The sequence below is a fragment of the Lytechinus pictus genome, chromosome 3, assembly GCF_037042905.1.
Source record: "Lytechinus pictus isolate F3 Inbred chromosome 3, Lp3.0, whole genome shotgun sequence".
NCBI classification, from domain to species: domain Eukaryota; kingdom Metazoa; phylum Echinodermata; class Echinoidea; order Temnopleuroida; family Toxopneustidae; genus Lytechinus; species Lytechinus pictus.
Genome location: NC_087247.1, coordinates 30,629,426 through 30,656,117, shown reverse-complemented (window position 1 = coordinate 30,656,117; position 26,692 = coordinate 30,629,426). Strand labels below are relative to the sequence as shown.

At 35.8% G+C, this 26,692-nt stretch overlaps 2 protein-coding genes across 2 annotated transcripts in view; both read right to left on the bottom strand.

Moving 5' to 3' along the window:
• The window catches only part of LOC129255706 (uncharacterized), a 30,421-nt gene extending 28,216 nt beyond the window's left edge, over positions 1–2,205 (bottom strand). The window contains exon 1 of the mRNA XM_064095954.1: positions 991–2,205. Coding sequence (XP_063952024.1) covers positions 991–2,205 — 1,215 coding nt within the window. The remainder of the gene's footprint in view (positions 1–990) is intronic.
• A 3,536-nt stretch (positions 2,206–5,741) lies between these two features.
• Positions 5,742–21,523, bottom strand: LOC135153746 (protein mono-ADP-ribosyltransferase PARP4-like). Its single transcript, XM_064097873.1, has 11 exons — positions 21,259–21,523; positions 19,676–19,866; positions 18,920–18,980; positions 17,539–17,718; positions 15,683–15,856; positions 15,076–15,219; positions 13,614–13,859; positions 12,677–12,837; positions 11,786–11,923; positions 9,295–9,393; positions 5,742–7,603 (listed from the first exon to the last, which is right to left on the bottom strand). Exons 2-11 carry the CDS (start codon positions 19,729–19,731, stop codon positions 7,387–7,389), a joined length of 1,476 nt encoding a protein of 491 aa, XP_063953943.1. The 5' UTR covers positions 19,732–19,866; positions 21,259–21,523; the 3' UTR covers positions 5,742–7,386.
• Between the last annotated feature and the right edge of the window lie 5,169 nt (positions 21,524–26,692).

The following is a 26,692-nucleotide window of genomic DNA, read 5'->3' as shown; positions in this document are numbered from 1 at the left end:
AGCTCCCATTTTTCGGAAGAAGTAAAATCTTTAGTTTGAACCTTACATATAATATTACGAACGTTGTCTTGATAGTTTTCATCTTTCAAAATACTAGTGTTCATTTTCCAATAACCAGGACCTTTATTGTTGTTTTTAATTTTGATCCTAAGCGATATTGCGTTATGGTCGGCTCTTATTGCCGGTCTAATATCTGATTTTATTACTCTGGGCTGTACATTTTTGTTTATAAGCCAATAATCTAGTCTTGATGCGATTCGTAGAGATTGGTTTCTCCATGTAAATTGCCTGCATAATGGGTTCATTCTTCTCCAGATATCACAAAGGGAATATTGTTTTAACAGTTTACAAAAATTTCGTGGTTTTTTATAAAATTTACTGTAGGTACCTTGAACATCACGAGCATTTAATACACAATTCCAGTCTCCACCTAAGATGAGATTAGAATCTGAATAATTCACACCATTCCTAGTAAGAAAAAGTTGTAAGTTTCTAAAAAATCTCTCCTTATTCTTTTTTGATGTAGGTCCATATATGTTAACAAGAGAATAGTGCATAGTATCAATAACAATTTTCAGAAGCAACATTCTCCCATAATTATTCTGTTTTACAGAAATAACATCAACATCAAATTTTTGATTAAAAAGAACTGCAATTCCTGATGAATGATTCGATCCATGTGAAAAGTAACATGGTCCTTGCCATTCATTTCTGATTAAATTCTCTATATCAGTTGTCCAATATGTTTCTTGTAGAAAGATTATATCAGCTTTTTGTCGTTGGAACCATCGGAATATCTGTCTTCTCTTTTCTTTATTTCTAAGTCCGCGGACATTAAGACTGATCAAATGACAGGCTGACATCGGAAAAATGGATGTAGATGTATAAAATCGTATTCAGATATGCTCATTTCTTTTTTGATTGTTTTTTTATTCCTTTCTGCTTCCTTTTTTGACTATTGACGCTTCCAGATCTTAAACGAGGTCGAACAAACTCTGGTGACTCAGCTGAGACATCAGAGAAACGAGAATCAGCATGACCATTAGCGTGATGTTGACTTTGCACTGGTGTATCGCTGTAAGAAACTCCAGAAGCTTGGTCTTGTAGAAGCGGCGGATTGTTGCTGAAAAGATCTTGTTGCGGGTTGCGTGTAGCGGAGACGAAACGTGTTATCTTCGATTGTGATGTTGTATCGCTTGACGCTCGATCGCGAATACGGGTACGGGGTCTTGACGGTTCGCTCTCATCATCCCCGTCGTTGCTAGAATCGTCGTTCGAAGATTGCGACTCGAAGGTGGGAACCACATTTTCCGTGACCTTGCTAACTGCCTCTCGTTCTTTCTGCAAGAATGTCGTGATCATGCTTTGTTGCGCTACATTTGGCGGTTGATCTCGTTTGGTAGATGGTGATGAGGCATCCTGTATTCCGGGTTGAGCGGTGTCGTCACGTGAAGCTGGGGAAGGGTCTGGGTCTGTAGTCGTGCAGTCTCTCTGATAGTGGCCAGGTTTGTGACAAAAGCGGCAGATGACTTCATTCTTGCACTTGGAACGGTGATGGCCCCTTTCCAGACAATTCGAACAAACCGTGGTCGTATTGTCGTCGGTGACCTGATTTGGGTGGAACACCCTCGCTTTGAAGGCGCCAAAATTGACAAACCTTGGCAGGGATTGGGAGGGGTTTTCGATGTATAACACTCTGTCCCCGGTTAGACATTCTGTCAGTTTACCATCGACTCGAAGTCTTTGCAGTATGATCTTTCCCACTATTTTCAATTTCCTAGCTTGGAATTCATTCAAGATAACATCATCATGAACAGATAATGGCAAATCTTTGATCAGTACTCTGGTTAGGTTGCCCTGGCTTGCAGGTAGGTATGGGTTTAGCTCAAAGACAGTGACACATGAGTTTCGTAAGTCTAGACCTTTTGATATGAGGTCAATTCTACTTTTCTGATCCGACAAGTATAACCTCCAAAGTCCTCCTATCTTCTGAATGCCACGCAATTTCGTGAAGGAAAATGTTTTAGTCAGGGCTTTATACATTTCCTGGCTTGTTACGGCATTGTCCTTGGACAAAGGTATATCACTGTGCTTGATGAAAACAGGCTTACCTTCCGTGTTTATAGCGTGACGTTCATGTTCGTGTGCGCCTGCTTTCGTGGCGCTAGCGTAGGATGAACCTCGGGAAAGCCCACTAGCCGCCATCTTACCACCCAGTTGGTTGTAGAAAAGTTCAAAAATTTAGGCAATCTAAAGTCCAAATCCTCCAAAACGATAAGATAACAGGTCGACAAAGTGTTTCTGAAAATTATGTAGTCCTTATAAAGAGTATTCGTAGTCCGATCGATGAAATATCGAGGGATTTTTTTCTCCGGTTTTTGAAGTCGTGACTATCAATATACCGTGAAAGGGCGAAGATGGCGCCCAAAATGGCTGCCGTAATCTAAAAAACATACAATTCATCTATTACTTACTTAAGTGGCTTTAATTTGGTTTCCATTCGATTGTTTTAATGATGATGTAGTACGTCAGGACAAGTTACAAGGACAGCCAGTGGTCTGGTGTGTCCAAAAATACAAGATGGCTTCCAAAAATTGAGTTTAAAATGGCTGTTAATAATTAAAATGGACATAGCTCATATCAAATCCACCTGAGGGATATGATTTTGGTGTCTAGTCCATGGTTTCAATGGTCAAATAATACATTGGGACAAGTTACATGGACAGTCAGTGGTCCGGTATGTTCCAAAATCCAAGATGGCTTCCAAAAATGGAGTAAAAAATGCTGTTGCTGCTTAAAAAACCCCAACATAGTTTGTTCAATATCCGGGAATATGATTTTTTGTGCCTATACCATGGTTAAATGGGTCAAATAATAAATTGGGATAAATTACAAGGACGATTGGTGGTCAAGTATGTCCAAAAGTCCACGGTGGCTTAAAAAATAGTATCAATTAGCCGCGATGGTATTTAAAAATGGACATACTTCATGTTTTATTCGTCAAGGGCATATGATTTTTTTGCCTATATCATGGTTTCAAAAGGCAGAAAATTAGTTACAAGGACAGTCAGTGGTCCAGTATGTCGAAAATATAAGAAAGTTTCCAAAAATCAGAGTCTAAAATGACTGCTGTTACTTTAAAAATGGACATAGTTCATTTAAAATCCACCTAGGGGATATGATTTCGGTGTCCACACTATGGTTTCATGGTTAAAATAATACGTTTGGACTGGTTACATTGATATGCAGTTGTCCAGTTCGCCTAAAACACAAGAGGGTTTTTAAAAAAGAAATCTAAAACGATTCATATCATTCAATAGTGGTCAGAGTTCTACAATATTCATCTGCAAGAAATAATGTTGGTGTCCAAATTGTGGTATGAAGGGTCAAAAAATACATTCGGACAAGTAACAAGGGTGGTTAGTACTCCATTCTGTCAAAGAATCCATGATGGAATCTAAAATTTCATCAAAATGGGTGCTGTTACCAACTCATGAAACAATATGATAATTTGTCCCCATGCATTTAAGTGTAGGCACCAAGATTATTTCTAACAGGTAGATATTTTGTGTAACAGTAGTCACTTTAGAACCCATTTTTAAGCCAACTTGGATTTTAAGGCAAAATGGATAGCTGCATATCATGGTAACCAGTCCCGAAGTATTGTTTGGCCCTTGAAACCCTAGTGTAGACGCCAAAATAATATCCTCAAGGTGTATTTATAATGTTCTCTATCCACTTTTAAGTAACAGCAGTCATTTAAGACCCCCATTCTTAAAGACATCTTTGATTTTTGGACATACCTGACACCTGACTGTCCTTTCAACTTAACCCAATGTATTGCTTGACCCTGTAAACTCTAGTATAGACAGCAAAATCATATCTCCAAGGTGTATTTATAATAAACTATGCATACTTTTAAGTAGCAACAGACAATTTACACCCCATTTTTTTAAAAGTAATCTTGAATTTTTTTAACATACAGACAACTGACTGATCTTGTAACTTACCCTAGTGTATTACTTGACCCTTTTAAACCATGCTTTTAACACATCAGACATTTTTTACTCCATTTTTGGAAGCCATCTTGTAATTTTGGACATACTAGACCACTGACTGCTATTGTCTTGTCCTAATATATAATTTGACCCTTGAAACCATAGTTTAGACACCGAAATCATATCTCACAGGCGGATTTAAAATGAGCTATGCCACTTTTATGTATCAACAGCCATTTTAGAATCAAGTTTTGGAAGCCATATTGGATTTTTGGTCATACCAGACCACTGACTGGCCTTAAAACCTGTCCTAATGTACTATTTTGGCCTTTAAACCAGTGGTTTAGACACCAAAATCGCATCTCCCATGCTGATATGAAATAAGCTATGTCCGCTTTAAGTAGCAGCAGTCAATTTAGAATCAATTTTTGGAAGCCAACTTAGATTTTTTTGACCGACCAGGCCACTGACTGTCCTTATAACTTGTCCTAATGTATTAATTGATCCTTGAAACTAGTGGTTTAGACACCAAAATTACATTTCCAGGCCGATATGAGAGGAGCTTTGTCCGCTTTAAGTATCAGCAGCATATTTTAAGACCAATTTTTGGACGCCATTTTCGATTTTTGGACATACCAGACCATTGACTGTCCTGGTAAATTATCCTAATATATTATTTGACCCTTGAAACCAGTGGTTTAGACATCAAAATCACATATCCCAGGCCAAAATGAAATGAGTTTTGTCCACTTTAAGTATTAGCAGCCATTTCAGAATCATTTTTTATAATCCATCAAGGATTTTTGCACAAACCAGACAACTGACTTTCCTTGTAACTTGTCCCAATGTATTATTTGACCCATTTAACCATGGTATAGACACACAAATCATACTTCTGAACATTGAGCAAGCTATGTTGTTTTTTTAAGGAGCAACAGCAATTTTCGACTCCATTTTTGGAAGCCATCTTGGATTTTTGAACATACTGGACCACTGAATGTCCTTGTAACTTGTCCCAATGTCTTATTTGACCATTGAAATCATGGTCTAGACACCAAAATCATTATGTCCCAGGCGGATATGAAATGAACTATGTCCAGTTTAATTATCAACAGCCATTTTAAACTCCATTTTTGGAAGCCATCTTGGATTTTTGGACACACCAGACCACTGGCTGTCCTTGTAACTTGTTTCAATGTACCCTTTCACCCTTAAAACCATTGAATAAAAACAAATTTAGAGAATTGTGGATTTTCAGCCTACGGCAGCCATTTTGGGCGCCATCTTGGATTTGCATGGTACACTGGAGGACTTATAATGCATTCTAGCCTAAATTAATTGTTGTACCCCCAGACCATGGAATATGAACCCAAATAGGAATCTAGGGTGGATAATGTGTCAGTTGTAACCATTTTCAGTGAATGGCGGCCATCTTGGACGCCATCTTGAAAATAACCACTTTCCCGGATGCGGATTTTGGTAGATCTTTAGTATGTTATTCCTGAGATCAAATAGTACAAAATACCGTTGAAAAATCATTTGTTGCAATTTGTTCCGGGTAAGGCTATTTTTGGTCGTATATTGACCCGTCTATTTATAAAGGGGCTTTCACAATCACTCGTGCGATCGTTTGCGGTCATTTGGTCACAATATATGTTGCACAGAATCGCAACGGTTGTAGCAGTCGCACCACCAATTGTGAAAGGGGCTTAAAGCCCAGCGCACACTATGCATGCGATCCGATGCGACGTGATTTTTTTGAAATAAATCACATTTTGCAATAAATGTGAAAGTTTCAACAATTAAAATGATTTCTTTTGAAGGTCGGCATAATGTTAGGAATAAAAAGATCATATTTTTGCTTTTCGGCAAGCCCTCTGGTCGGAGTAAAGTCCGTGGTAGCCGACGATGACGTCATTACGATTTAGATTTGAATTTGCTTTTATTCCTACAGCGAGGCTCGAACTACCCTTGTTTTTTTTTTTTCATTTCTGTATAGTCCTACCACTATTCTGAAATCTGATTGCTAATATTAATTGATTGGAATGTTCATATGAATACAATTTCTTTGAAATTCGGATCGCAACAAATCGCATAGTGTGCGCCGGGCTTAAAGAAAATACAAGTGGAATGCCTCTGGCCGTCTCACCTGCATCACGCGATTCAATATAGCAGCAGTGCTGATTTTGAAAACTACTATAACTCGCACAAGATGTTCAGTGATACTTGGTTACTCTTATTTCCACGTTTTATGAACTAGACCAATACACTTATAGAGATATGATGGCAATTCAACAAATACCCCCAACGTGGCCAAAGTTCTTTGACCTTACATGACCTTTGACCTTGATCATGTGACCTGAAACTCGCACAGGATGTTCAGTGATACTTGATTACTATTATGTCCAAGTTTTATGAACTAGACCAACACACTTTCAAATTTATGGCTGTAATTCAACAAATACCCCAATTTGGCCAAAGTTCATTGACCCTAAATGACCTTTGACCTTGATCATGTGACCTGAAACTTGCACAGGATGTTCAGTAATACTTGATTACTATTATGTCCAAGTTTCATGAATCAGATCCATAAACTTTCAAAGTTATGATGGTAATTCAACAGATACCCCCAATTCGGCCAAAGTTCATTGAACTTAAATGAACCTTTGACCTTGGTCATGTGATGTGAAACTCATGCAGGATGTTCAGTGATACTTGATTAACCTTATGTATAAGTTTCATGAACTAGGTCCATATACTTTCTAAGTTATGATGACATTTCAAAAACTTAACCTTAGGTTAAGATTTTGATGTTGATTCCCCCAACATGGTCTAAGTTCATTGACCCTAAATGACCTTTGACCTTGGTCATGTGACATGAAACTCAGGCAGGATGTTCAGTAATACTTGATTAACCTTATGGCCAAGTTTCATGAACTAGGTCCATATACTTTCTAAGTTATGCTGTCATTTCAAAAACTTAACCTCAGGTTAAGATTTGGTGTTGACGCCGCCGCCGCCGTCGCCGCCGCCGTCGGAAAAGCGGCGCCTATAGTCTCACTCTGCTATGCAGGTGAGACAAAAATGAGTGATTATTTCACACGCTCTTCACTTCTAAGGGTAGTGATGTCAGGGTTCACACAATTTTGAGTCAATATGGAGTGAATTTAGAATGAACATAATTCCAAGAACAAAAAGTCATACAACTTTGAATTGTAAAAATGTTGAAATTAAATGAATATTAAGTGAAAGTCCCTATTAATCTAGAATCTAGTAAATTTCATTCATTCCCTTCAATAGGTGAATTATTTACTCGATTTTCAAGGGAGTAATGTAATATATTAAATGATAAAGTTAACAAAGATAATTTCAGTTTCGACCGCTATCACTAGCCTATCGAGAACAATGCAAATACACCAACCTTAAACTCTGAGGGCCTGCCCTCTGAAGCTCGAACACCATGAGTGCTATTAAAACCATCTGGTGCTTGCTTTAGTTTGGTGTTAAATTCGTAGTAGTCTTGAGTGGCACCCATAGCCACTTTCAGGACAAGCATCATCCTCGTCTTGGAGAAGAATCCGTTCTTTGTGTACTGAATGCATGTGCTATGGTAAACAAATATTATCATTTATGTCACTCTCACATTCAACTGGGATAAATCACACTCTAAAATATAAAATGTTAAATAAACAATTCAAAAGGTTGAAGGAGTAAAAACCTTTTCTAAACGTTGCATTTACCATTTGAAATGGTTGGACCCTTCAATTAGAATGTTGGATTCACCTTTATGAAACTTCCCCAACCTTTCAAATTTTGATTAAACAGTTCATTTTTAGAGTAATTGGTATATATATTATATACATATGTATTAATATATATATATGTATATATATATATATATATATGTATATATATATATATGTATATATATGTATATATATATATATATTTATCTATGTATATATAAATATATGTGTTATATATATATATATATATATATATATATGAATAAAATTATCGCCGTCACATATCAATGAAAATGATTCGAGCAAAGAAAATGAGTCACATACATTTACCAAAGGGGTACTCCAGGCTGAAAATAATATGATTTGAACAGATAAAGAAATATCAGACAATATAAAAAAAAATGAAAATTTGATCAAAAATCGGATAAAGAATAACAAAGTTATGGCATTTTAAAGATTCGCATTATTCAGGTGAAACAGTTCCAGGCATGTCTTCATGAATATTCAATGAGCAAACTGATAATGTCATATCCCCCCTTGTTCTTTTGTATTTTATTATATGAAATTAAGTCTATTCAAATATTTTCCTCCAAGAACTAAGAAAAAATGGATTGACAACTGATTTATTGCATTAGATATTCATTGCTGCAACTTATTTCATTATAAAGGAGAGATATCATTCACACATGTATGAAAAAGCGAAGCAATTATGATTTCATGTAATTAAATAAAAAGAAAAGGGAAAGTGGGGATGTGAAATCATGAGCGGCTCATGAGCCCACCTAATGAATATTCATGGCGACGTGCGTATTTAACTGCAGTTTTCACAATATATTGCTAAACTTTGATATTCAGTAACTTCACTATTTGTTATCAGATTTTGATGAAATTTGCTTTGTGAATTTTACTAATTTTAGCATTAATTCATTCTCATTTTTACTCATTTTCATCTTTACTAATTTTATTTATTTACTGTAGATATAATTTTTTTCAGCTCAGAGTACCCCTTTAAGAAACTTATCATGGTCACGTAGTAAAGGTACGACGGAATAAATTATATTGAGTTATGAAGAAACGCGTTATGCACAGACGAAATAGTTTGTGCAAAGTCATGAATGTATTATCTTCTCATATCAATGAAATGAATAGTCTGAAGTTAGGGATAAAGGTATATGCGTCACGTATTACTGGGCACTAATACGGATAGTGTAAAGTTATGAAAACACCTATCATTGTCACATTTCAATAATATTGATCGTGTAAAATCAAGAATAAACGTATCAGGTATTGATGAAATATAATTATCATTAAAAGCTATGAGTGCAATTTGTATCATCGTCACGTTATGGTGATAAGCGCTCTGCTTCTTAAAGGGAATCAATCCCTAGTAAAATTGTACATATTGCAAACATGCACTTTTAAATGCTTGGATGTGGGATTAATGAAATGAATGAAATAAAAGAAATTTCGACAAAATTAATCGGGCTACGCCATGAATTAATCTATTATCGTCTCATAATTATAAATCGTAAAAAGAAATAGACTAAAACCTTATCCGATCACCAAAATAAAGACCCGGACCAAGCAGTCCTTCATCACGGCGTTGTCCGTTAAACATCTCCACCACAACCTTTGGCATAAGAAGACCCCTTGTGTGAATAAAACAATGAAAAATAAAGAAATTGTAATTAAGGGGTATTTTTCAAACTCCTTGACATAATTGCTATTACAAAGTTGTTTTAAATACATCTATACTTCATCCAAATCGTGTCGGAGAAATATCAATCGCAATTGGACCTGGATTTCTTTATGTAGGCTATTAAAAGCTTCAACATTTCAGAAATCGATATGATCATTATTTTATCATTATTTTCATCTTAATCGGTGCAAAAATAATAAATAATTTGACAAAGTTTTCCAGCGTACGGCCACCTCCAGCTATGGTTTTCTATATTCAGTTAAGTCTTCATTATAGTAGGCATATTACATGCAGAAACCAACATTCACTTGGCTCCAGTATCATGAGTATGTTCTCCTTCCAGCATCCCCTCTTCCTTGTTACAATGAAAATTATAAGTACCCGGGTTTGTTTCATTAAGGTTTACAATTTGTAACTTTGCGATGATAGTAATACTACCGTGGGATCCTTGATTTTGATTGGCTGTTTACCAATGTAAACATGGTAGTTAATATAAATACAAAGTTACCATAACTTTAAGTCCTTTATGAAACGGGACCCCGGAACAAGCTACATTTGTCATCTAAACTTACCCTCCCAATCCTATATTGGATTTCATACCAGAATACTAGGATTTGAACCCACAGCCTTGCCATTGAATGCACAAGAATTACCCCACTGCGCCACGCAGAGGAGTTGCTCGATAAGTTTCAAATTACTTTATATCTTTAGGGTTCCTTTATTCGATTTGGTTTATGAATATTCATAAAGTGTATTTTTGACAGGATGAACCGTCTTCTGACATCGGGAAGAAAATGTAGGAAAGACAATTTGGGAGGGGTGCTTATGCAGTGAAGGCAACCATCTTGGTCTCATACAGTGTATTTCAAATAAAAGGTAATTCATTTTGAGAGAGCCGACATTGATTACCATGCTCATTGTTTTTGCTGTTCATATTATGTAACATATAATTAATGACGAACTCTCCGCCTTTCCAATGATACCTTTCTTGATTCATAAATGTAAAGCATAAATGAGTAAATTTTAAATTTAGATGGCAGGTATAGAGTCAATTTTTCCAAGTTTTAAGGAGATGAAAGAAGACTGAGTGAATGCTGTCCTTGCTGTTCCTGAGCTCTGAATAGGATTGCGTGCAATGTTGCTCAACTCCTTTGAAAGCATCTACTCAGTCATGTCAGTCGTTCATCCTTTGACCAAACTTGGAATAAATGGATTTTGTACCTGTCACATTAATTTGTAATTTATTCAATATGCTTTACAAGTATGGTTCAAGAAAGGTATCATTGTAAAGGCGAGGAGTTCATCTTTAATTATGAGATAGAATCAAAAATCCAAAATGCATGAGCTGGGAATATAGCCCCTCCAAATTTGGATTACTTTTTATTTGAAACGCACTGTACACTCTAAAACCAAAATCAGTAAAAAAAAATGACTAGTTAATAGGGTCAGCTTGGTGCAACTGTTATTCTAGTCATATTTTACTATTTTCTAGTCGTATTTTACTAGAACAGAGTTATTTCTGACTAGAATGAATGTCAGAAATGTGACTAGACATATCAGTTGCACCCATGCAGCTGACTACTGGTCTAGTCAATTTGACTTATTTGTTTAAGAGTGTATAGGGACGTTTCGCTTCAAAACGCACGGCTGATTGAAGAACATAGAAAATATATTGTCAGATGACCTTAATGACAAAGAGCAACCATGAAGTCTTTGTCGAAAATTGGTTAATCACAAGAGTAGTTTCGCCCTATAGATCCTTGGCAAACGAAATATTTGCAATTTTTCGTTAGCTCGGAAACTTCCCAAGAAACTGCTGCCCCGGGATTATCGACGAAGACCTCTCAGCTGTTCATTGTCACATGACGTTCATTCTCAATACATTTACCGTGTTCTTGAATCTGTCGTGCGGGAGCGAAAACTCTTATTCTTGTTACACACTGTATGCATAACACTGAATTAACACTGGTGTCAATGTAGTATACTATACACCGGACAATAGTATACCAGACAAGTGTGAACAGCACCAGGGGCCCGTTTCATAAAGAGTTGCAGCTGTTGTAACTTTGCCATTATGACAACTACCATGGTAACCTTGATTTTGATTGGCTGCTGAGCCATGTTGCCATGGTAGTTGTCATAATGGCAAAGTTACAACAGTTGCCACTCTTTATGAAACGGGCCCCTGATTGGCTTTAGGCTAACACCAGATAAACGTTTGATCAACACCAGTCCGCGTTAAACGAACATCGGTTCAATTCTAAACTGGTGTAGTTTCAGCACCACTTGGGTGTTTTCCTGTATAGATACCACTCTGGTGTTCGTGTATTATCCCCATTTACCTGGATAAGATGCCAAGTACGTTGTTTGGTTTGGTGGCATGAAAGAGCAGTGTGTCATTGCCGATGTCATGGCGGTAACCTTCTTCTTCCGGTGGTCTACTTACTGCGAAAATCCTCAGTGTATTCAACTTCATTCCTCTTGACAAGAGCAACAAGAAAAGCAAAACATAAAGTCAGATACTTACTTACTTTACTTTACTCTAATCCAACAATGCTTATAGGACTATGCCTGTTTATCGGTCAAAGGAAATAAACTTTTGAACACAGATCAAAGAGTCTGCGTATCAATCAAGAAATTCATAAAACAATCAGCTTGGACGAAATTACCTTAATCTTTTATCATTTACATTTTGATAATTAATTATAATGATTTACTATACAATGATAATTATAATGCGTTTTGTTATAAGGGGAATGTAAAATAAAAGCTGAGATTTCCACATTTTTTCTCTCCTTCTTTAAATACTTGATTTGTATACTTTTAATCGCAAACGTATTATTTACATGTTTATTTGAATATGTACCGCTTGAACATTGGTTTGGCTATGATGAAAGTGGAAAGATAAATAAATGACTATATAAAAATAAAGATCATTGATCAATCCGAGACAAAGAATGGTAATTTTTTAACATGCCTTACGACGTTCGCTTTTCATCTTACTTAATCTAAAACAACTTTCTCAATGACGACGCTTGATCATAAATGTCAGAAACTTTATCATAAATCCTTATTTTCTTAAATTAACTAACTTTAATTGGGCATTGCAAGAAACTTAAGTTCAATTGCAAAACAAGTGTAAGTCCCAAACCCGAGGGTAAAATAAGAATTATCATTATTATTATTATTATCATTATTATTATTACTATTATTATTATTATCAAGATAAATACCCAGGCATCGTCGACAAGACGAGACGTCTGATCTTCTCATACTCTGGATGATTTGATGGTAAATGTTGGATGTAACACCGGAGAGCTCGGTACTTGGCTTTGGGGGTAGGTCGTTTCTGCCACCCAGTCTCCTCGCTAATGTATACAACGTCACGAATCATCTATTGTCGTGGTCAATAATAATAATGATAATAATAATAATAATAAATAATTATATAAGTAATAATGATAATAATAATAACAATAAATAATTATATAAGTAATAATGATAATAATAATAACAATAAATAATTATACAAGTTATAATGATAATAATAATAGTAATAATAACAATAAAGATAATGTCAGAATACGCGCTCCTGATTGGTTGCAGAGCTTATTGGAAGGGACACGGGTTACAACATGTGGAAAATGATTGAAAATGAGAATGAACAAAGGAGCAAAGGAAAATTGAGGAAGAGAAAAGTTGCTGATATATTACATATACATTAAATATCAATGTATTTATACCACCATCATCCAGGTTTCATCACTGATAACCAATCAAAAAAGTTATTACACTTAATACGGTCATACGAAATACAATTTATTTTTCATACAATAAATGAATCACAATGTGTTCGTGATTCTGGAGAAAACAGAGCTTATGAAGTAGGTGCCACCAAATTGAACAAAATTAAAGCAGAGTTTATTAGGGTTACTATTCAAATTCAACTGGATGAACTACTGCGGCAATATCCTGAGTCATTTCCTGAAAATCTTACCATAATCATGGTCATAGAATGGATTGCCTTAGAAGTTTGAAGCTTTGGACACTAGTATGCGTACCAACGAGAAATAAACTTTGTTTATTGAAACAAAAACCTCTGATACAAATAAAAGAAATAAAGAAGAAATCGTTTGCCGATCGATCCCCACATTTTTCAAATAAGTTTACCTGACATAGGTCCAGCTTCGTTGCGACTCTGCTGAGTAATACGAGTGACCTTTCCATATAGTCATGATGAGGAATAAGGCCGTAGAATTCTTTCTCAAGAGTCTTTAGTTCAGCAGTCGATGATTCGACATCACTCTCTTCATCAACTTTTTGTTTTTGTTTGTGTTTTTGTTCGTGTTTTTGTTTGTCTTTCCTATCGTGTAAGATGTTCCACATCCGGTAAAGTACAGCCTCTGCCTTCGCAACCTGAAAAAACCCAAAACAAACAAAACAGAGGGCAATCATTTTTATTCAAGACAGTTTGCTATCATCAGCATACATTGATGAAATTGGGGTGTACAATTATTAGTTACATGATGACATCCGAATGATTTGTTTTTATTTTGTTTCGTCGAGTTTGTCATTCTCCATTCGTGCATGCATTTCCTGTATTTTGTGAGTGTAGTAGATTCTATTTCATTATCCGTATTGATGATTATAAACTAAAACAAGATACTACAAAGGCTTCTTCTCTTTCCGTGGGAAGCATTTTTCTGTGTTTTTTTTTACATTGTTATATATTTCCTGCTAATTATCAATACTCTTATAATTGTCTTTGATGGGTTCTATAATCCCTGTATTTTGTTTTATTCAAACAATATACTTCTGATACGTATTTCCTTTCTGTCTCTATCTAATCATTTTTTTATGATATCTTCCGACCGTAACATACTATATTTCTGAAAATGATATACACAATAAGGCAACAAATTCACGTATAATTAAACATAATGATATAGTCATAAGTATACATCAAATTTATGTTTATTCGTCTACTATCAAATGATACAAACTTGTTGATTTTTTATCATAGTGTTCAAAGAGCGATAAGAATTCAACAAAAATGTTAGAATGTCAAATTATATAATGCTGGCCATTTTTCGAAATTAGCGAATAACAACAACCCGGGCTGATTAGTTTTATTAGTAAGCTCTATTGTATCTTATGCTGTCAAAAAAATAAAATCTCCGATAAAATCGACCAGGTAAAATCCAGTTTGTTCATTACTTTTAAAGGCCACCCACCGCACACCTTACGACTGGTTCACGATCAGATTTTGCTTATTTTCTGGAAATGTGAATGAAAAGTCTCTTTAAGGTTAAAAATAAATGTAAGAATACTAATGTAACAATTTTGGACGATTGCAAACCCTTGTTCTGGAGTAAAGGTCAAATTAGTTTCAAATCGTAGCATAGATTGCTATGACGTCATTACGACGATAGATATTAAATTCGCTTTTATTCTAATAAGGATGACAGCATAGTCCCAGATTTAAATATAATTATTTGTACGATGATTGAGAGCATTACACAGTAAGAAGTTCCATCTCTCAATATTAGCATCAAATTCTACTGCGTTTTATTAAAAAAACGGGACGCAGACCAGTCGTAACGTGTGCGGTGGCCTTAACATAAATACGTACTTGCCCTGGAAGAATAGACGCCACGGGGACTGCAAGATGTTCCTTGAGTTTCCCCATTGCCTCCTTCCAGACGTCATCCACCAATTTGGCCACCTCAGGGGACAGGTCCTCGGTTGGTGAGTAGGTTTCTCGATAAAGAAGTGTCTGTATAAAATAATTATGAGAAATCATCATGTATGCAGTCAAGTGAAGTCATTTACTCAATAAATGAGTTATATTCTGGCAATTATTACACACTGAATCTTTGAGTTTGAGCAAATACCAAGAACAATCCTTTGCTAAAATGTCATTACATAACACAAAATAGTGCCCTCTCCCAAACAAATTCGTATTTTAATTGGATGGCATGGAAATAGGATCTGAGCATGAATTAACCAATCCTTTTTCTAAAATGCTGCGAGTGAGCAAAAATTTGACCTCTTTAATACACAAAAATAAACTTTTGATAGATTTTGATATAGCATTCAGACAAAATAGTATCATATCCTACCCTCTTCTACCCTTCCCTTTCCTTTTCTTTCTTTTTTGTTTTTCCTTATTTCGTTAAAATTGTGTTGGGTCCGTGGCCCCCAAGCCCCAATCTGCACGCCAGCGATTAAGATTTTACCTTTCTGAGGGCTACTGAGCCGATCCACCGTGAGTCATTGACTGATGAGACAGGTTCCATCGACATCCCGCCATCTCCCGTTGAAGCATGTTGCTTGTAAAGATCTTCATAGATCTGTAAAGCTTCTTCCGCTGAAGACGCATAGTGGCATTCTCGATCTCCGCTATCTTCGTCCTACAAAATCAAAATTCAAAAATTCAAGAAATTTATTTCATTTCCATCACAAATATACATCAAATTTTATTTTATGTTTATGTATTCCGCAATCGTATTTTGCAACTGGGATATTCAAGTTTCTTGTAGCTTTTTTGTTTTACCATATTTTTCTTATAAGTTTTATAATTTCAAATTCATATATCTGTTCACTATATTATTAATTCAATTAGTATGCTTTTATTATTTGAATGTATGTATTTTGTATTGATTTTATCGTGAGAAATAAAATCAATCAATCAATCATTGATCTTTACTATTAATATGGGGGGGGGGGGTTAAACAATAGATCATACCCCCCCCTATTAATAGGTTCACCGCTTGGTTTTACGCCAGTGATCAAATACAAATCAAATATCATTACACATTAAAACAGATCAATAAATAAGAATTGTAAAATAACTTTACATTAAAAAAACCAAAAACAATGTCAAATATGTATGGAAATGAGGGGATCCACCGGAGGCATTGAAGAAATTGAAGAATTCATTCACATGATGTACAGATAAACGACATAGTAACATATATATATATATAGTACAAAAATGTAGCACTCGTCTGTAGTGAAAACCTATCGTTAGTGGCCAAAAAGGGAACATGAATGTGTTTAATGGAACCTGTTTATAAAGGCCACCTGTCTACAGTGGCCTCTGTTTGGTTATCCTCATTGAGTGTCTATCTTATACCCCCGTCACACTTATTCGGAATCAGCAGGAATCGAGCAGAACCAGCCGGAATGAAGAACTTTCAAAATTCGTGCCACATTCGGGAGGGAATTTGAAATTTTAACTACTTTTGCAAAATGTCGTTCGAATACTTAAAACGTCCTTTGATCCCGCCTCTAATTATTCTTGCACATTCCGGGTGTATTGACTGTCGAATGCAGCTCGAATACAGTCGGAACACAGGAAGAATATTAAGAATGCTGTTAGAATGCAGCAAGAATATTTAGAATGCAGTCAGAGAGCAGTCAGAATGCACTTCGAATGTCGTTCGATATTTCTCCACTTCGAATGCACTTCGAAAGTTTTGAACATGAGCAAAACATTCGGGCCGGTCACAAGAATGGACCCGAATGTCTGGAATGCACTCAGAATGCAGTCAGAATTTTTAGAATGCGCTTCGAATATCCAGGAATGTACCAAGAATTTTCATTCCGACGGCATTCCGGCTCATTCCGCCTCTAGTGTGACGGGGTTTAACAGATAAACATTGTACTGAAAACAGTGTCATGATATTGTGTATAAGGTCACAAAATTTGATCCGTCTTCCATTACTTACAAATTATTTCATCGGGGCCCGTAGTTCTACAAACTTTCCTTTATGTAGGTCCCTTCATATTTCATTGACTTAGATCAAGGTGTAATTTTTAATACTTGACTGATTGTATCATGTTACTTGTACATTTCCATTTGTATGTAATTGTGTAATATGTATTTTTGTTGTTGCCTTCTTTTTATATGAAACAAATGTCAAAAACGAAATATGGAAATAAATGAAATGAAAATGAAAATATAAAGATGCTCTATTGATAAATCTTTCAAGTGATAATGTATACTGGATGTTATGTGCTTGTCATATACTGTATCAATTTTATGGATAAAATAAATTGTAACTGGGACAGGAACTGAAAATTTAATTACCGTCGCTGACCCTTTTGACGTCAGATGGGTCACCACTTTGAAAGGAAAGTCTTTTCCACTGGAAGTGTCATTTCCGTCCACCTGATCACCTGATGATGTTAATTTGTCAGATGAGATTATGTTTCTTTGGATCTCTACTGAAAATAACCGAGTATTTTCAGGGGCGGCAGCATGTGTGTCCTGCATATTATAAAGAAATTGAAATTGAAAACAAACGATAACTAACAAAAAGGTCATCGTTATTAAAACTTATTATATATGTGAATATACATGTAGGACAAAAATGTCATAAGATTAATGTTGACCGGGTCAGAATTTTGAAAAAAAAATCAATTTCTTTTTATTTATTTTTAGGCCTAAAGCCCAGTTATAATTCAAACTATAAAGTAATTTAATCCAATATTGTTATTTTTTTTAATAAATCTATTAGACCATGCATAGGCATTGAAATATCACAAATTATTTGAAATTATTATAATAATGTTTTTTAAAGACTACCTGTTTTTTTAAGCATAAAAATTAAATGAAGTCAGATATGACCGCTGATCTATGTGACCGATACACAGTGGTCATTTCAATCATAAATGATTATGAGGTCGTCAGCAGGTCGTCAAACTGGGAAACAATAGATAACACAGAGATCAGTGTATTAAAACAGACCCTACTGACGTACTGTGCAAAATAGAATGAGGCCGAAGTATAATGGAGGGGTAGTGTTTTTTCAATTTACATTATTAAAAAGGACTATGCATTCATTATGACCAGATAAAGACTATCGGTTCTACCCCCCAGCGATATTCCGGAGGTTACAGTTTTAAAAAGCAAGAAATTGGCCCTCCTTGAGAAAGAGACAAAAACTATCCCATGTTTGATGGGGGGTCCCGTTTATTACAGACCATATAGAGATGATTAGAATACCGGCTTACAGACGGGGTGGGGGTGTCAGGGGGAACTGGCCCCTTAAAAGTTCCACCAAAATTTCGCAACTGCATCTTTTCCAGAATTTTGATGACTATTGATAGGAGTGAACTTTGGATATTCACTAACAATACATACTTAGAACCAGATAAAATCAAATATTGTCATTCCAATTTCAGTTTCAGTTTTGTTTGTTTCGCAAGAGGGCCACTCATAGGAAAAATAAAGCCTCTGTCCTTTGGTTTCGTTATACATTGCATTTGATGTAAATGTATATATTACAACTGGGGCTGAGTCAAACGTGGGGCTCATGTAGTTCCCCAAACGCAATTAGATGGTATTTGCTTTATATTTTTGTATACGTTACAAAAGGGAGGAGTTGCCCCCCTAGTCCCCAATTCCACTACCCCAGCACTATGGCGACGTATACGTAGCTACTTATAAAAATTAATATCATCCTTACTTGAAGAACTGCTGCTTTGACCAGCTGCTCTTGCACTGGTACAATGGCAGGTTCGTCACACCTGTATCAAATCAGTAAACATAGTAAATTGATAATAGTTCATGAATTACTTGAACAAAAAAAAGAGTGAACGAAACTATATGTTGTCTAAGTTTCATAATCATTCTTAACCTTGATATTGTTAAAAAAGGATTAAAATGTAATTATATATTATATCATAATGATAAAGGGTGGAGATGGGGGAGGCTATCTTATGGTGTCTTCATTTTTTTCAATAGAATAATGAGGGTATTGTAGAGATCAAAACTCTCTTTTCAAGTTCTTCTTTCTTCTTCCTCAACCTTTGTTATCCTTCTGTTTTTTCTTCACTTTTTCACATTTTATTATTTCATAAATCGAAGGAGCGACCTGCCACCTTGCGGCGGTGCCCCCTGAGTGAATATGCCTCACTATGGCAATGTATGGGAGAAGTTATTAATATTGAATTGTGGGCGTCAGAGCAGATGATTGTCTTTTGTGTTGGGGGGGGGGGGAGCGACGGGACGCAACAATAATGACCCCCATGAACGAAGGATAATCATCTGCGCTGACACCTATATATATATATATATATATATATATGTATATGTATTGTTTAAATCTTAGCTCTGGTATCATTGGATTTCGAGATGAGTTTATTATAGATTTGCCGTTTTCCACTGCAGAATCTTCAAATCGATTTGAATAAAAGATATGATTTTCATCATCATAACTCACCAAGGCTTATTTGTAATGTTGATTGACGTCGCCATATTAAATTTATGATCACACATCGATGTTAGACTGTACGATATTGACGGATGTACATCTCAATTCTGATGAGTTGCCAAGTCAGTTGCTTTCCGAAATTAGTTACAAATAATACCCATGATATCGAGAATACATGTTGCTGTTCAAATCCATATAGGCTTCATCGAAAAGAAATCATGTAAAAAAAAAATAAGACAAGAATGAAAACAAAAATCGTTATAGATGAAATTCTCTATTTCATGAATTTCTAAGATTAAAAAAACTAAACGAAGAATGTACTTTTTCATATAAAACCCTTGCGATTTATACTTTATCAATTGTATTCGTTTCAGTTGTTAAATATTATATATATACATGTATATACTTCCTAATTTTGGGGCAAATGCATGGGTAGGCCTATAACTGAATAGTATTCAAACAGGAAAGCAAATGTATTTATAGGTATAAGTGGATAGCCTTACTAGGATAAAATATAGACAGGTATATATAGTATGATAAATAAATTATCTCTAAGACCTTGACCTGATCACGTTCTTTTTTTAAATACGTTCTACATGTATTATGTTGTATTCGGACTCGATGATATATACCGTGTTTACACACGACTCGGCTCGAGTGTTGAATCCTCAAGCAGGGTCAAACGCTGCAAAGAGGGCAACTGTGATCGCATTTATATATACCGAAACAAAAAGGCGAGTTCGACACGGCCCGCGGATCACGAACGGAAATAGGCGTCACAAATACGCCGTGTTTGAATTAGGTCATGCGGGTTAATCGACACGGCTTTCTGTTTACACAAGCACGAAAAATAGGCGAGTCAGACTCGGCTCGCGGGTTGAAACCTACGAATTTGGCGGATCAAAAGAGCCGTGTTCAACACGGCTCGCGGATCACACTGATCGCGTTTACATAGCATAAATTGCCTTTTTTGAGCTCGGCTCGCGTGTCGAAATCCCGAGCCGAGTCACTGTGTAAACACGGTAACGGTGTGTGTTGAATTAACCTTCATGAATATAATACATTGGTATGCAATTGATTTCATACTTTTATTTCAAGTGAGGAGTAAACAACGGGGGTGAAGAAGGAGAAGAAGGCAAAGAAGAAGAAGAGAGAGAGAGAGGTGGAGAGACAGAGAAGAGAATGAGGTCAGGGGGGAGCAGGGGGGAGACGGGATAGAAGGGGTGGAGTGAAGATTGGATAGGCCTACATATAGCTGTAATGCCAATGTAAAAAGAAAATACATGTATTTCATGGAAATCAAATTGAACTTGAATCTAAAAATCAAAGAATAAGATTCTACTTATAAACGCATCGAAAAGACCAAACCATATATAGATTTGAAATTGGCAGGTGGAGTAATTTCTTTCTAGATTCTAGTCATAATACACGACTACCTTAATTCCTTCTGCATTTTAACCTTTTACATCTAACTTTGATATATACACCTCTGAAACTTTTCTATATTCACCCCAAAAACTGATGCATGTACCTTTAACAAGGGTTTTTTATAGGCGCAATTCATGCAGTTTATATCTCTATATCAAACTTACCCTCGATCTATTCGATATCGCAGCAGACGACAACAACGTGAAACAGTCATGCAGTGCATATACTTGTAAAATCCTATAGTTTGGCAAGTAATACGTTCTGTTCTGATATTATATTTCCACGAGCATTTCATACAAAAGCGAAATTATAGTAGTATCCTATTTTCCGCATGATTACGTCTACGTGATAATAAGCAAACAGTGTTATATGTTCAGTGACATCAGGAAATACAATAGTGCCTGTGCCAACAAAATACTGAAAGAGAATATCGGTATAGCTCATCCGATGTGTCATATATCCGGGTATGTCGTCCTGATTTGCCACGTACTTTGACTCCTGCCTTATATCGACTATAATATAATTATCAAAATACAATAAGAAGTGACCCTGGCGACGATTTCATGAGATTTTTGGTCTGTCGGGGGGGGGGGAGGGAATTGTAGGCTCTCATTTGAATTTGGAGGGGGAGCTATATTCTATAAATATATCTAAAATGTATAAATATATAGGGATCATGTACGTCGCAGGGGATCACCATCCATACTAAATTTAACCTCCATGCAGTAGGCCCTGACATGGCATGATATATGCCCCAAACAAAAAACGATGAGGCAATATCTGAATGTGGTAATATCGGGGGCAAAATCGTACAATTAAGCAAGCAAAAAAATTTGATTTTTTTTCTTAAATTTAAAATGAGAATCTAATTCGTGACATGATATCTAAATAATCATGAACCCCTTCCTTTATTTCATTAATTTCTCTTTTCCTTCTTTCCCCCTCCCCCTCCCCGACTTTTTGTGAAGCGGGGATGGGGGGCGCTGGGTACCCCAAACCAATGCCCCCATGCATTTATCATTTTGGTATCAGCTATATAATCTTGTCAGAAGTAGATTTAGATTTTTTTTTTAATTTCTGTAACAACATTGGACCATATTTTAGATGTAGGAATAGCTGAATAGGGTACGTACAGGAGTTTGAATTAATGGACTCGATGATAAAACACACAAAAATGTAGGCCTATATAACATGGTTATTTCAAGACTTTCCCGTTATACTGGAAACAAATGGAAAACCTCACTCGAGCTCACTCAACAAACGAGCGTGTAAAGCGACCTCGGGTGGGCCGAGAGGCATGAGCAGATCCCCGGAGCAAATCGAGGCAGTTATTCGGCAACTTGAAAAACAGGCCGGGCTGAGTGAATTGTGCACCGGTGCACTTTTAATTTTGAATGGACAGATTTTCAATTTATTTTTGAGAAATGAATTTTTTTGTCTCTCCTTATCATACACTGTAAACAAAATATTGGGTTAAATTTTAACCAGCACGAGGGTAATTACCAACCAATTTGGGGCAGTATTTTACCATGTTTACCCAATGCTGGAAGCATATTGTCCAGTAAGGCTAAAAAATATAGCAGCAATTACTTTAGAATTGGCAAAATTTTCATCAAACTGGATAAAATTATAAAAATGCCCGAAAGAAATGCCCAGTGTTGGTTGCATGGACACATAATTACCCTCATCATGGATATTTACCCAATGTTTTAGAGTGGTGAGTGACTGTTATGTGCACTGGCGTAAATCCGGTCCGAGTAGCGGGGGGGGGGGGGGGTGAAAGTATTGACCTGAAAATTAAAAATGGGGGAGGGAAACCCCCGGCCCTCGCCTATAGGGCTGTGTATCGCGGGGTATATAACCGTCTACATAATCCTTCTATCGTTCAGTTAAAGGCCTGTAAAGATTTTTATCAATGGCTATAATGATGAATTTGCTGTGTAATAAACTACTCAGTGAAGTACAGGATATCCAAATACGATAAATATATATACATATATCGACATAAATACATTTTGAAATGTGGGAGACCTCCATCTTAGTACTACCATCATTTTATGGACTATCACAATGATGGTTATATTGTAATGGATTTGTTGTGACGTATAAGCTACTGGATTACAGTTCGTAACCAAGCGCGAGAGAGCGAAGCGAACAGAAACAGAATGATTATCAAATCGTATTTCAATGGAGTGTAATTAAAAACTAATTCATGGGAGAAATTGCGGCGGTGAGCGTAGCGAGCCTTAAAAAAGTTGCTTTAGTCGTTTAAAATAATTTGCATTAACAACAGAGGATTATAGGCCTAAGGGTATATTATCAATAACGTAAACTTTAGAAGATAGCAAGAAAAAAATATATAAAGGAGCAAATAGCCGGGGATTTGAATAGTCGTGTTTTGTTCAATGAAAACTCATTTGCTCACTGGTTAAAGTGAGATGAGAATGAAAACAAAAATAGGAGCATGATTATCGGGATCATAGGCCATCACAGGCCACAATATAAACTTCCAAAAAACGGGGAAATATCACAATGATGAATATGAGAATGAAAGATTTCGAATAATCTTTAAGATTATTTGGGAGAGATGATGCAACATTCCAAATTTTAAGCAAAATTTCACTTATGAAAATATCTATTACATTGTTGTGTTAATTAATGCGATTTAAAATCCCCTATAACTTGATAAATGGTAAAGATGAATGTTTCATTAACGGCATTGATTTGATCAATGCCATCAGCAATTCATCGTAGGCCTATACCTTTGAAGAATACGGTAGGCCAAATATTTTTTGTACAAAATCCCCGCTTCCACCAAAATACCAGATGACCCCCTCCCGTCACGAAAGTGTACTTATATAGGCCTAAAGAATGTTTTAATTCGTTTATGATAAAAGTTATAATCATATTTGACAGTCATTCGGGAATCACATATATTCATAAATGGACTTATAACTAAACTCCCATGATGCAGTGGATATAACCTTTGCAATAAGCTAAACATAGAGATTTGTCATGGCCAAATTAATATTGGTTTAGCGCGAGAAATTTTTCATTTTTTAGAATGCAAAATTAGGCCAATTCAAGCACTTTGGCTGCATATCATGGTAAATGGCGGTGACTGCTAAGAAAACATGAATACTTGCAAGCAACCAGAGGACCGACGGCTTAAGGTCCTCTCTAACTGAGATGCATCCACACATTAGAAGTAATATTAACCATTTGATTATAAACAATTTCTATCTTGAAAAGGGGGGGGGGGCACTTTTCCATTGACGAGTGGATACCATGCGCGACCATGGGGTCTCGAAAAGCACCCTAAACAAGTATTTTCCATATTATGAAAATGCACCTCTTAACAAGTGGCATTTTAAACCCTACCCTTAACAAAACGATACTCTTGAACAGTATTCCCTACATGAATGGAACTCCTAAACAAGTACAGCAATATTTTAATTGCCGGGTTTAATTGTTATGTACGGGACGTCGGTCGTCGGTTTTACCTTTACCTGTGACATAATTGGGTTTAGTACGGCCAAACCTCCCGCAAATCGTGCTCTTGACTGTTGGGGCAAAAGGTACATCCTTTATAAAACATTTCAGTCTTAATTTTTAAACCCTCGCAAATTTGACCCTAAACACGCCCTAGCGAAATAGATACCCTTTTTTCATTAGTTTACTGTTTTTGACACCCTTATTACGTAACATGCCCTATATTATCTTGAAAAAAAGACATCCTTTTTACGTGTTTTTTGGTCGCGCATGGTATCCACTCGTCAATGTAAGTGCCCCCGGGTGTATCCCCCACCCCCTCCTCCCTGAATTTACGCCCGTGGTTTCTCATCTTTCCAGCCAGCTCCCCGGCCCTGTCTCCCCCCTGTCTCCCCCTATCTCTCTTTCTTTTTTTTGCAATACATCTTGGTTTTTTTTACCCCAGCGGAAAAACAGTTACATTTAATACCGATCTCTCCAGTTTTGCTAATTTTATGGCATATTTTTAAATTCCAAAACATGAAATTCATAAATAGAGGTGTTATAACCACGGTAAGTAAGCTTATAGGCCGGATTGGGGATTGGGATTGGGCCCCTTTTGGGATCACACTAAGATGCAAAAAGAAGCAAAAATATGTGTTTCCACTACATTTTATCATATTTGCCATTATTCGATACATTTGTTGACAAAGTCATTTGGTTGCATGTTTGTTAAGAACATTTAGAACATAGAAAGAAAGGGGAAAGAAGAAATATCCTATAGCACTGAGAAGAAGCTTATAAATTATAGTCTCTTTTACATATAGACAAGACCAATATGGGGAGAACTTGAGTTCAAGGAGCATTTTGGGGTAAAAGTTGGGAACCGGTCTATTTCACCTAATTTGAATGTGCTGAATCTGATAAGACCGGTTCCCAAGCCAATTTTTCATGTTTTTACCACCTAATTTGCATAAACAAAATGGCTGCCAAATTGACAATTTATAATCTTATTTATACAATATTCTTTTATACTATTCGCTTTCACCGATATGGATACTGCAAATCCTGCATACTTAACATGTACCATTTGGGAAAATTTGTTATTTCTGTTTGCGGCTAATTAATTATGCAAATTTATGCATATTTTGCAATATTATGCTATAATTTGATAATTACACCTAAGGTGTTTATTATTTTGGGTACAAATAACATTTGTATCATTGTGATAATTGTTTGGCCCTTAGATATAATACTCAAGTCAATTTTTATATGTATTTTATTGTTCTTTGATATTTCCTTTGTGTTCTTGTATTTTCTGCCATTTGCTGTGTATATGTTTGATATGAGATCTTTAAACAACTAATATCAATGGCAGACAAATATTAAGCTTCAATGATTGAATCATTTGATAAACTTCTTTTGCCACAACTGTTAATTGTACTCAGGAACAAATACACACACATGCTCCCACACCCACACCTGTATATAGAAAGTAATATACTTGCAAGGTATAGTAGATATGCCCAATATAAAAACATTGATGCTGATCCTATAATCATGACAATTACCAAATTCAATGAACCCGTAAGAAAAGAAGAGTTTAAAAGTTGGAAAACCTGTAATCATGCTGAACTTAAATTTCTTGAAATAGATATATTAAAATGTTTTATAACAGATCAAATAATCAATTAAACGTATGATGTACGCAGTGTAGTTTATCAATCGGATATACATGTAAGTATTAGTACATTGTTATTATCCTTGTAGCAAAATTTTATCTTTGATTCAGCTCCATCAGAACTGCAATCATGGCAGTTAATTAACCAAAGAACAATTTGTAATAGATGCAAAGGGTCTGTATTACTTGATCACTTACTAGTTTTTTTGGTCATTACCGATTTATTTATTTATTTGGCAACGATACATTTACCCCAAGTCAACCATTAAAGTGATAACTGAAAACCACAGCTTTTATCCAATCCTTGCCTTGGAAGATTATTTGACGAACGATACTGAATACAGAAGAGGAAATGATAAAAACATAGGGCTAAACACAGATTAGCTCCATGGTTAAAACATGGGCAAAACAAGAAGGTTTCCAGCCCAGTTACTGCCCAATGCAGA

Bases quoted from the DNA above. Each gene is read 5' to 3' on its own strand.
- LOC135153746 (XM_064097873.1), bottom strand. From the start codon at position 19,731: ATGTGTGATCATAAATTTAATATGGCGACGTCAATCAACATTACAAAT. The intron at 15,857-17,538 runs GTAATTAAATTT...TTGATTTTGTAG, and splicing joins CGTCAAAAGGGTCAGCGACG to GACGAAGATAGCGGAGATCG. The intron at 15,220-15,682 runs GTAAAATCTTAA...TATTTTATACAG, and splicing joins GCTCAGTAGCCCTCAGAAAG to ACACTTCTTTATCGAGAAAC.